General features: G+C 31.8%; 1 protein-coding gene across 1 annotated transcript in view; it reads left to right on the top strand.

The window, feature by feature from the left end:
• Positions 1–13239, top strand: part of LOC105622217 — a 168808-nt gene that overhangs the window by 64706 nt on the left and 90863 nt on the right. Inside the window, exons 2-3 of the mRNA XM_012203643.1 lie at positions 8671–8809; positions 11553–11617. Of these exons, the coding sequence (XP_012059033.1) occupies positions 8671–8809; positions 11553–11617 (204 nt within the window). The remainder of the gene's footprint in view (positions 1–8670; positions 8810–11552; positions 11618–13239) is intronic.

Genomic DNA, 13239 nt, shown 5'->3' with positions numbered 1-13239 from the left:
ACACACACACACACACACACACACACACACACACACACACACACACACACACACACACACACACACACACACACACACACACACACACACACACACACACACACACACACACACACACACACAGTCCATAGGTTTTTTTTTTTTTTTTTTCAGATATTCAGCAAGCTTAATTTTCCTACATTTGAACGAAGGAATTTTAAATAGCTTCAGCTAATTAAGAGTATTATCGTCTTCCACGTCGTAGACAGGGACAAGAGCAATCTTTTACAATAAGAGATCACTTCCGACGCCGTGACTCTCCTCATTACAATAGCAATTATTCTTGTCGCTATTGTCCTTATTATCGTAGTGCAATTGAACGACATGAACCCATTTCGGGGTGAAAATTACAGGCTCGTGAGGGATCGTTGCACGAGTACGGAACAAGGGGGTAGCAGAAAGATGGGGAACAGTAGAAAGGGGGCAGGATGGATAAGGAGGTCACGAGGAAAGTAATGACTCGTTCGTGGGAATAAAGCCCACATAATTTTGCGTTTCTCAAATCCGCGCTCGCGCTACTGCAAGCCATTCGTTTAACGAAAAATAATGTCGGACGTCGGTGTCAGAAGTAGGTCGTCGCCGACGCTGTCGAGTAACAATCGCGATATTCGAGCCGAAAAGAGCATCGTTCGTCATTCTTTGTGCTCAATATAACGATGTGACTCCGAAAACGAGCGAACGAGCTTTCGCACGACGACGGATTTAAATCCTGTGCGGTTGTTCGAAGAGGACTGTCGATTATGTCGCAAAGAACGTTCACTTCCTGTCAATATATATCTCTCGAAAATAAACGAAAGCGGCAAATGTCTTTATTCATAAAAGGTGTATACAGATACAAAGGCGATATAGGATGTCACGTCGTGTCTAGGTGAAATTTTGGTGATAGAATTTCTCAGCAGAGTCGCAATCTGCCTTATCTATACGTAAGTAAAACTTTCTACACGGAAAAAACAATTACACACGATGATTTTTCAGTCTTTTATTATACATGATGGGTCATTCGTGTCTCATGATGATGATTAATTGGTGATGATTAATTTTGAAATTGCCACAAAATCAAGAAATTATCAAGGAATTTTTTATACAAAATTTTTTAGGAAATTAAAATTCTTGGTTTTAATATACATCATACATCATACTTCGCAATTTTCGAACTACCTATTTTTATGTAACACTACCATTTTTATGTAATAAATGCAATCGTCATTATGTCGTTATTATAATGAATATAACTGTTTTCTTCACTAACATTCACTAACTATTTAGATGGTAATAATAACTAAGAGATATGGTAAGGAAAAACTTAATGCATGTTATAATTGTGATTATATTTCAATATTAAAGCAGCTAACGTGCATAGTAAAACAATTATAAATTTATAGTTGACTCAAAAACTGACTATAAATTGTAATTAAATTATACTATCTGCAACCATTTTTTTCGTCTCAGTGTATAAATGTTATAATTAATTATTTGATGCTTCTAATTTTTCGAAGAAAAAAATTAGAAGCATGTGCATGAATGATTCAATTGTGTATATTAAGGGTAAATTTAGACAGATCTGAAAATAATTTTGTTGGTTCAAAATAATTATATTAGAAACTCAAGATAATGAGCATTGCTGCAAAAAGTTTTGATATTCTAGCAACCAGTTTGAATCTTCTACATAATTATCTTTATAGTCCAACAATTATATATATATATATTCAGATCTGTATCTACCTAAATTTTTAAATACTTTAGCAAAACCTTTCTCTTCGCGCGTATATGTGTTTTTATATATATATAAACGAAATCTTTCATTTTATACATATATATTTAAATGGAATAATAATTAAAGTATATACTCTTTTTTTAATAATTATTATATTTCTTAATAATAATTAAAGTATATCCTTTCCTTATTTAATATGGAGACGTAAAAGATTTTGACAAACAATAGAAACTAATGAAGAATTTCTTGTGTAACAAAGTTTCTTGCACGATAAATTCCTAATTTTGCTAATTCCACGCGTAGCAACTCCATCACTGTCGTAATAATAATACACGGTAATTGTTCTTGCTCATCGCTTACAGAAGCAACGTCGTAATACGGTTATTTGTTAACGAAATTATGTCGCGCATGCGTATCGTTTTGTCGACGAACGTGCGCCGTTTTGAGGGGTGAATTACCGTTCATGTGCGAGGGATCGTTGTACGCGTGAACAAAAGCAGGGTGCGGTAATCGTTGGACGATGGCACAGAGGGAACGGCATCTCCAGAGAGGGGTAAAGGGGGAACACGGAAAGTAATGTCCTGTCCGTGAGAATAAAGCCCACTTAATTGCGTGTCGAGCACATAAGAACGTTTCTCAACTTCTCGCCGCTACAGCGATCGTAACTTACGCGGTAAGTAACGTCGTCCGAATCCGCAGAGACTCAAGTAAGCTCGCGTGATGACCCCGAAAACAGAGAACAATGGCATTTCAAGAATGGTAGCGTAATACGCCGCAAAAGGACTATGAATAATAAGGATCATTAGGACTTAATTAACTTGCGGAAAGAACATTTTTTGGATGTATTAAAAAAGATATTTTCTTATTTTATCTGAAAAAAAAAATCATATTCGCGAGTTATCGTTTATCAATTTAACACTCCGGAGTTGATAATACATCTATTGAATTCATTGTTATAAATTTTTTTTTTAAATATCAAATAATTCAATTTTCTTTAAGTTACATCTGTAAATTCGAATTATTCTTATTAAGATATACTTAGTATTCATTCTCGTTTATACGAGTTACGTCAATTTCCTTAAAATTAATTAGTGCCTTTTAATTAACATAGATAAATGTAAGACTCATCATCAATTGTTATAGATTTTAGCATCAGTTTCTGAGAGTTAAGAGAATATAATCTTCTTATAACATATTTCATTGCCTATCTCATCGAAGGTAATTTATATCAATCTTGTTTTATAAACGGAAAGGCCTGAATAATTCTGTGAGAGATATTTCTTTATATTCTTCGTAAACGACTTTACAGCAGATAACTCTGATTCCGCATTTTTATCGTACGTATAATAAAATATTCTTATCGTCAGACTATAAATAGAAATCGCCACCGGCAAGAATCACTAATAACCATAAAGTAACGATATAGTGTTATTTATCGCGACGAAAGTTTTATCCATGAGTTTGCTTCTTTTTCGCAATCTCTATTCATGCTTTCCTCCTTATTATATTTTCTTTGCATAAATCAATAAAATGACATAGATTACGGTATTTTGAAATTGTTATAGGATATCCTAAATAAAAAAATATTATTGTTTAATCGCAATATTTTAAGCATATAAATTCAATAAACAACGTTTATTGAATTTCAAATAATATCTTCTCTTTTCTTAATAGAAAATATTTATATTCTTATTTATCATACGAATTAAAAGTTTATCTAATTGAATAAAGTTTCGTTATTATATTTATTCAGCAAAATTTAAATTTGCAAAGGTCATTCGCAAAACTGAAACTATTTTGTTACACGACTATTTGCGCAAATGAAAAGTGAAGTCGTAGAACATTCGATGCAACGCGAGAATTGCATCGCGTGTCGATTCATTCCCTTCGAAGACGAGATACTCCGTCATGGTAACCGAGATATGTAGAGAGGTACATATCGTGGTTATGGATTTCAATTTACCGATTCTGGTTAGATCGTGACATGTATCGACGTCGATATCGATTTTGTCCACTCGGTCGAGTTCCTACCGAAACCGGCAATACATATAGTCTGGGCATGAAGCATAAATATAAAATTTCAGGGCATTCCATTTCGCTGGTGTGGTCGAAAAGCTCCCGCTCTCGCCCTTTCTCCATTCCATCGTCATTTTCCGGCATGGAAAATCTTTTGTTGTGCTAGATTGACCGAGAGCTTGCTCGCGTATCTCGATTTATTCGTCCTCGTAGCAAGAAGTTTTTGTTAATGCGTCACCACCACTTCTAATTGCTCTTTAAATCCATAACGTTGAGGAACCTTGAGCAGAAAATAAAAGCCGTTTTTAAGATTAATTGATTGGCGATACGGACATAAGTTATAACGATGTAGACTTCAAAAATTGATTATTGCTGTAAAGCTGTGGATTAAATGGTTTAACTTTTCTGTCAATAATTTTTTACCTTTTCATAAGATTCCCATTAAAAATGTAAAAGTGAAACGATATAAAATTTATCTCTCTAAAAATTATTCTTTGTTATTCGAAAGATGTGAATTTGAGATCGAATACATCATAATGAAATTTGCATAAAAATATAAAAATTGTTACTTTTTAAATTGTTACTTTTTTTTCGATATGAGTACATAGAAAGGATGTTGAAGTATTCAAAAATTTACTTAACTAAATATAAATCCAAAAATAATTTTGTGAGATCATCAAAATACGCTCAAGCATGATTAGTAAAGTTATAAAAATTTGTGATATTTTAACAATTATCTTGAGCATTCTAAATAATATTTAATAGTCCAAACAAAATTATTTTCAGGTTTGTATTTAGATAAATTTTTAGATATTTAAATTATAAAAACTATTGATATGAATTTAACACCTCTAGTATAGATCTAGTATAGATAGAACATAATGTGATGAAATTTAATATCATGCATTTTAAATCCACACTATAATGTTGATATAAATTCAAGAGATATGAAATTTTGCTATTAATATTAACATCCATATATTGCTATTAATATTAACAGCAACACAATAAAAATTATATAGATATCACTGTTTTTGGAATGTATATATTGAAAGAAGAGTTAGCTTTTAGAAAACAGTTTATTTTTAAAATACATTTTTTTTAATAAAATTTTTATATTTCATTTTGTATTTCTTGTTCCAAAATATAACACTGTTTCAACGTTATTTTAGCAATTTCCTAAAGTTTAAAAATTATATTAAATTGATGGAAAAATGTTGAATACAAATAAGAGGAAGACCATGTCAAATCAGATGCCCAATAATATTTTTATATGGATCTTACTTGCTTAAACTGGAGATTGCAAGATTCACAAAAATATTAGGTACTAAGACCCGCTTTGAACCGAATATAATCTTCTTCACTTACTTGATTTAAAAATATGTTGGTTTAATAATAAAAAGGCTAACCGGATGAATCAAAAAAAAGAAATTCGCCCAACGTTTGAAACTCCAGACAGCAAAGCTCGAGTTATCCGCTGCTTTTTTCCAACTTCGCGCAGTTCTCTCTTCATTCTCCTCCTCTCGTAAAAGTGCTCCATCATAGTGGGCGACTGGTGCGAACTGTGATTACAGGTTTTGAGTCTCGCTCGTAGATTTTACAGCCCCAGCGCGACTCGCGGGAATCTCATCCCTCGCTATGTCCTGCGTCGCGTTCTCAACCTTCGGGAGTCCTTCCCTCTCGCCCTTCCTTTCCTCCCTTCTATCTCATCACCCTCTCGTCGAACCCGAATAGCGGGAAACGAGACAACGTACGGCATACGAATCACGTGCAAATAAATAAATGCTTGGGGTAGCCGCCGACGTTAAAACGGCGATTGTAAGGGGAGATGGATGCGAAAGAGGGCGGCTGACGAATTTTGGGACTCCACGGGTATCGATCTCCATTTCACTGAACGCACCTGTATCCATCGTTCTTGAGTATTCAATGATTTTTTCACCGCACATAATCACTTTCCTTTGACCCTCCAATTACTTCTGTTTGCTATGAATGATGCAAAATAAACAGCCAATGAGTGTTCCAGTTAATCTCCCTGATATGTTCGTTTGTTGTACATATGCAAAGTGCGGATTTCAATGCATTTGTAAAACGTTTATTGTTTTAACGAAATATTCTCTTTTTCCTTTTTTTTCAAATATTCATTTTTGTATATAAATACGAAATCCAAAAATAAAAATTGACAAATTGTAAAATGTAATTTATGAAAGTGCATTGACACTTTTTCATTTATTTTTATATAAAAGTCTCTTTAAATTTATTCATTAAGTGATGCGATTTATGTTTCCTTTGTACAGAATAAAGAGCGTTATGTTTGTAAAATATAATAAAATCACGAAACTTAATGTGTCAATAATCATTTGTGTGCGCGGAAACGTGGAAGAGGATTTTAAAAGGGCAATCTTAACATTCGGCACGGGGAATTTCATTTGCGCCTTGTTATCACAAACAACTAGTCAAAATTTGCGTTAGCCGCAGAGCTACGTTCTTGATGGGCTCGCTATTTACCCCACGGTCGGTAAACCATTCAACTAACATTTAACTGTCTCGCCCCCTAAAGGACTAAAAAAACCTCTCTCCAATTAGACGAATCAACATCGTGAGTCAACTTTAGCAAACGATAACAGTCTTTGTTCTGTAACAGGCTCTTGCTAAAATTCCCTTTGTTACCCGCCGCGAATCCTTGCAAAAATATTTCTTTGTGTTAAATTACTTTCACATCCTGCGCCAAGTTTCGCGTCTGTCCGCTTAATTACGCTCGCTGTTATCTAAATGCGTGATGTCATAATTATTCGATACATCTTCATGCGACATTTAATTCTCTTTTTCATTTTTACTTGAAAATTGTTTAATTAATAAATATATGTAAAGTATGGACGAAATTTATGCCGCTAATTATTGCATAAATCAAAATTATGGACTATTATTAATAAATTATAAATTATGGATTATTAGTTTCAGCGGTTAAGCTGTTTTTATACATAAAGCTTTATACATAAAGAAAATTCAGATAGTTACATCTGATAGCATATTAACGAAGAATACCTGTGCGGTGCGGTTCTGTAATAAAGTTAAACTATTAAATTAATCTCTGATGTAAATTACATCAGACCTGTATAGAATGGTAATTCGAATTGAGGTGAGATGAAGACATTATGATATTCCATAAAATGATGTTACTACGTTAACACTAGATTATATGTTGAATTTTCTTCTTGAATATAAAATCATGATTATTCGATTTACTATTTAAGTTCATAGTTAATGAGATATAACTTATCAACTATGTTATTATCTTACAATTTCCTTGTTTTCCTTATTTCAAAAGTAACAACTAAAAAAAAATGTGATCTTCAAATTATTATCATGAGTGAGTAAAAATTACTCTATCAATTATAAAAAATAAACTAACCTACCTTTATACTTTGTTCATCAAATAAAACTTGTGTTGTTTTTAAAGTTTTTAAAGAGATCACAATATCTTCTACAAGAGTAACATATTCGAGTTGTGTTATTTTTGTAAATAAAAAGAAAAATCTACAGAAAATATTTTGAGTTTAGATAATTTTGATAATTAAATTTAAAGAAAAAAATTCATCATTTGAATTATTATAATAATAGGTTTAACTGATCATAATAAATACAAACTATTGGTGAGATTTCAAGTTATATCACTTTTGATGTGGATTTGTAATTTTGTAGGATATCAAAAGCATCACGATTTAAAAAAAAGGTAATTGTTTTTTAAAAATTGTAAAACAAAAATAACATTTGATATTTCTAAGAGTATTTTTTGCCGATATTATTTGATTAATGAATAATTTTCTGTTAAGTTGAGTAGTCTTCTCCTTTTTCTGAAAAACTTTTTTTGTTGTATCATTTTTGGAATAAAAGAACACAATATAATATTACATTATTATTATGTAATAATATAATTATATTATATAAATAGTATAAAATAATAAATATATATAACTATACACGCGCGCATATATACACAACTAATATACGATTGACTACATCGAAGTTATCGTTCGAAAAATAACATGTTTCCTTCAAAAAGCAATATGTACGTATTGTACTTGAAGGAAAGTAAGGATGTATCCGTCATTTCTATTTCGTAATTTTCACCTCATGTTTGGTTCATCATCCTAATATTGAATGTCTGCTCGTTTCTCGAAAATGGATTCCTATTCTGTCTCGTCGAACTCAAAAATACGCTCCGCCGTTCCCCGTTTCTCCGCTCGTTTTCAGTAGGTGGACCTACGCATGGGGAAACGAACGAGGCACAAGGGACTCCTCCGGATTTCGATTATCGTCGATAACTCGGCTGGATGTATCCCTTCTATACCAGCACTAGTTTCCGGAAATTCGCCTCGCCCTCGGGATTATCCCGCCCCGGGAATTCCCATCTCACCATCAACGTAGTGTTCCCGCCGATCCCTTTTTCTTTCTCTCCGCCCCACATATCTATCCTGAATTTCTCTTCTCTCTCTTATTTCTATCCCTTCTCCCCTCCCCTCCTTTTATCTTCGGCCTTGCGTTCGATTTGTCCTGAATTACTTCATTGGATATATTACATCCCTTTTCTTCGTGGCCATAATACGCCAACGAGATACGTCTTACCACAAGCATAGATATTAAGTGAGAATTTCAGAAATGAACATCATATTGCACGAGTATCTTGATTTTATTGCAATTACATGTAGATGTTTTTTTTTATCAAAGATTGAAGTCATTCGAATTTCAATAATTAAATTTTCAAAATTCACGTGGATTCAACATTTTGATGAAATAAATGAGAAAAAACGTATATATCGCGCACATTTTCTATAGTAAATTAAACGCGAAAATAAGTTATGTGAAAGAATTTATAAACCTTGAGCTACTTTTTGCTGTTTCAGAATGCTTGTTTCCAGCGAAATGGGAAGGTGCGTGGTTCCAAAGTGGCGTGAGGCAATCAATATTAATTTCCAAGAACGAATTATCCACCAAGGGCAGGTGTCTACACAACGAAGGTGACAAGTACCTACTGGTAGATCAGTAAGTAATCCGATTTCTCATTTTTATAAAGTACTCGAAACAAATTTATTTATTATTTCACAATCTGAGTATTTTATTATAACTAATTTTCTACTTTATTTATCTATTTATCTTCAGATAACAAATTATAACAATAGAATAAAGCACTCTTTTTATCGAAAAGCAAAGAGAGATTAGGTTATATAGTAAAACATTTTGTATTGTGTTTAAATCAGTTTTTGTTATAATTTTTGCGAATTTTTAATAATTTCTAAATATTAATTTAATATAATGTGATTTGAATATTTTGTGTTAAATTGATATTCAACATTTCTTAGTTAAAATAACACAATTGAATAAACAATATAAAAATAATATATTACCTATTTTAAAACTATTATATTCTAAAACAAATGAATAAAATGTGTTAATTTAACATATGGTATAATTGTTAATTTTATTAAAGAAATATGCTTCTAAGATTTGCCTACAAATTATGTATATTTTTTGTGTTAATTTTTTACATCATATTTGTGTTTAATAATAATTGTGTTACTTTCTAACACATTCATTTTGTATTAAATTAACACAAATATTTAGATGTACCGTTTAAGAAATGTAAAATGTATTAAATTTAACCTAAATTATTTTAACTATTTAGATCTTTATTGCTAGAAAACCAATTGAAAGTATTTTTAGTCTCTTGATAAAAAATTTTAGGTCGTTATAGTATCATTCTCGAATTGCAATAAATAAAAGCAATAAAAGATCGATATCCTTCGAACTAATCCAATATTGATTTCTTCGGGTATCGGAACAAAGAAATAAAGCTATCGATATTATTTACTCGTGTTTATTTTAATCTCTTTGTATGCTGCAAGCAGTTATAGCGAGACAATTTTTACTTTGAAAATTTTTATGGAGCTATTTCTATGTAGGATTCAGATAACGTGTACAGTTCGTGTATCCAAACGATCAAAGCCTTAGTTACTAAAGCTAATATGGCGAAATCAGTCGACCGAATAACCCGGATTTTCTTTTTTTATCTGGAGTAGCGGTATATTCAATTTTATGAAGTATCATTTCGAAAACGTGCAGCTGTATACTTTAAAAACTTTTTTAGTTACAAGAACTTTGATGCTTCACAATACGTGAAGATAAATCTTAACATCTTGAATCTTTCATTTAAAATTAAGCTTACCTAAATAAACTGCTTGTCGAAAGTTAAATTATGACAACAACAAAAAATCCAAAAAAAGGCGAAGAGTCAGCGTAGTAATTAATATGCAATCTTTATTCCAAAAAATAGTACGTAGTAGTAATAGTAGTTTCAGTTCTGCACTTTGAAACCATTCTCAGTAATACAATTTCAAAATATCAATCCCTTCATGTCCAAGAAAAAATCATCAGATTAACAGATTTGATGTTGTAATCCCAGGACATAAAAGGAATTCGTCTCGACATTGGATCAAAACCGATTAAAATTTATTATCATTAAAGAGCAAAGTTAAAAACCGTGTTGATCGCAGCTTGAACGAAACATGACTTAAATTATGACACGCAATGAGTGTGACTAACGGTTTTTTACGATAAGGAATGCAATCTTTCCTCTTGAAAAGGCGAAGAAAAGACGTAGCCGAAAAATCTAATGAGTTTAACGAAGCTTTGGCGGAAGCCAAGTTTCTGTTTCGCCATATAATGCTCGTGTCACACGAGACGGCTCTCTAAGTTTTTACGAAGATCGTTATCTGACTCGCCTGTGCAATGTGTCCGATCGATATACCATCAAACGATATGAAAAAAGTTGAAAAAGAAACGCGCCACGAGACACGATAGCGAAAATTCAAACGTCATCCCATATCTCTAAGAAAATTACACGTTAAAATACAATGAAATTGAAGGAAGGCTGACAAATAAACAATTAATAAAATCACGTTGATTTTAGCAGTTATATGAAAATCAGACTTTCCGATTGACATCGACTAAAAGTAAAAACATTTATGTTACACTTTCGCACTCAATAATGTAGTTGTTATGTAATATATTATTATATTATATTTATATTGTTGAAAAATTATAACACAGATATTATGTTATTTTTAATTGATGTCGATTGGATTCTTATTTCTCTTTAATAATAATTTTTTTTCCATTTAATTTTTGGAGAAGTATTGTTGGATTGACAATGCAATCTTGCTTACAGTTTTGATAATTAGAAATATAAACGAAGTTTATTCAGATCGTTCCATTTTATATGTTTGATTTATGTGAAAATCGAAATAGGATAATTTTCTTATGAAAAAAAAACATGAATTATTGAAAACATCCTCGTCAAGGTCCATAAAATCAAAAAAATCAGGGAAATGTCAAGGAAATTGTCAGGGAAATCAGAGAAAAGTTATGGAATTTTGCAAATTCTTCTGAAAAATTAAAATTCTTGGTTTTAAAGAAGAATTTAATATACATTTATTACATCTACACAGTTTTAAAATATTACCGATACTTAATAATTAAACGTAAGTAGTGTCAGCAACATTAAATAGTAATTTACGTTATTATGTTAAATTGTATTCTCAACAAAATATTTAAGTTTCCAAATTAGGATGAAAATATAAAAATTTCAAAATATGATTGAAGCATCTGGGAAGAATATTATGAAATTTTATTTGAATAAACTTTATTTTTATCTAAAAATCAAGGAAAAATGATGGAATGTTAGGATGAGGAATTTGTGATAATCCTATTTGTTCTTTTTCTGTTTTAGAAAATCATGCTATCGTTGTGTCGTCATTCACGAGAAGCATTCCAACGTTCTGCAGTATAAAGAGAGTAAGTACGAAAAAATATAAAAATAAGTACACGACACGATATCATTATTTCCGCCAGATCGATAACGATTTGCTGGCAGCCTTCGAAGCCTCGTTCATTAAGATGCCGATCGTTAATTAAAAGCTCGACGTGATGACGGCGAAAGAAGGGAGAGACAGAATACCGAGTAAATCGTAGCGTTTGAAATTATTCTTGGACAGAGAACTTAATGATTTTCCACGCCCATTGTAAAGAACGACAGATACGACAAACGCGAGACATTAGAAGAGCTGTTACGAAAACGGTTTCGCTAATTCCACCCCGCGACTACCAATCTCGTTTACAGTATAAAAGCGATCAGGAACACTGTCCCCTCTTCCCTATCTCCGTGTTTTACGGATATTCGTTTTCTATCTACCTCGTTAATGCATTCATCCGAGCGGAGAGCGAACTCGCCGAAACACGATAATAATTCCTAACGAAACGCTGCCGTATTTCACACTCTGTACGTTCGCGGATTAAAGTGTGCTGCACGTTCTGATTTCCGGTTAGTAACTCCTATTAATAATACTGATGCAAATCTCACTACAAATTTCTAGATGTTAAATAGTTGAATAATTATTCAGTTTTATCTAATTGAAAAATAATGGTTACCGTTATTTTTAGCGTTACAATTAATTTCCGCTTCTGTACACGGAGAGAATGATTTTGCTGAAATATTCAAAAATTTAGCTGAATGTACAGATCTGAAAATAATTTTGTTGAATCATCAAAATAATTATGTAGGAAACTCAAGCGTGATGAGTAATACTGCAAAAAAAATTTTAGCAATCAATTTCAGCATACATAATTATTTTGATAATTCAATAAAATTATTATCAGATCTAGTTAAATTTTTTAATACTTCAGCAAAACTGTTTATTTCTATGTAGAAACTCAAATCTCAAACTTAATTAATTTTTTTTTAATCTCATAAATTATGCATTTTTTAAGAAAAGTGGCTTCATTTATAACTCAATTTATTTTTTTGAAGTTTCTACGATAGTTTTGTCATCACAATTAATTAAAGAGAATTCAATTATAATAGTATATATACAGAAATTCGAAAATTATAAGAGAGAAAACCAGTGCAAAAAGAATAATTTATTATGAGATAGTTCAATAACAATTTATTCAACTACATATTTTATTGAAATTTCTGTGCTAGCTTTAGATTTATCATCACGTTTAAATCTATAGAATTAAATGCGATATGTATAAAAATTTGATGATCTATATTTTAAAAAAGAAAATTCGTAGTTCCAAAAGAATTATTTGTTACACAATAAGAAATCGCAATTACGAGTTATAATTACAGAACTTTCTGGAGATCGCGACAGTTGACTAATTTTGGGACAACTATTTTGAACAATCTAGAAATGTATTTTCCCCCTGCAGTTTTATCGATTATCGAGCGCGACGATACACGAGCACCAAGAAGTAGCCTGAAGTTTTGCCCACCGGATGTAATAGGGAGCGCCGGCTACCCGCTACGTCCGACTCGCAGCTAGCGGAGAGAAAAAAGCATAGGTCAACATGTACGAGCGGAAAAAGCGCGACAGCGTCCGCGCTGGATCCGCCTCCTACGTCTCGCGTCGGCATTT

Source organism: Atta cephalotes, assembly GCF_000143395.1.
Source record: "Atta cephalotes unplaced genomic scaffold scaffold00041, whole genome shotgun sequence".
NCBI lineage: Eukaryota > Metazoa > Arthropoda > Insecta > Hymenoptera > Formicidae > Atta > Atta cephalotes.
Note: the sequence above shows the minus strand (reverse complement) of the source record. Positions and strands in the feature narration are given on the sequence as shown.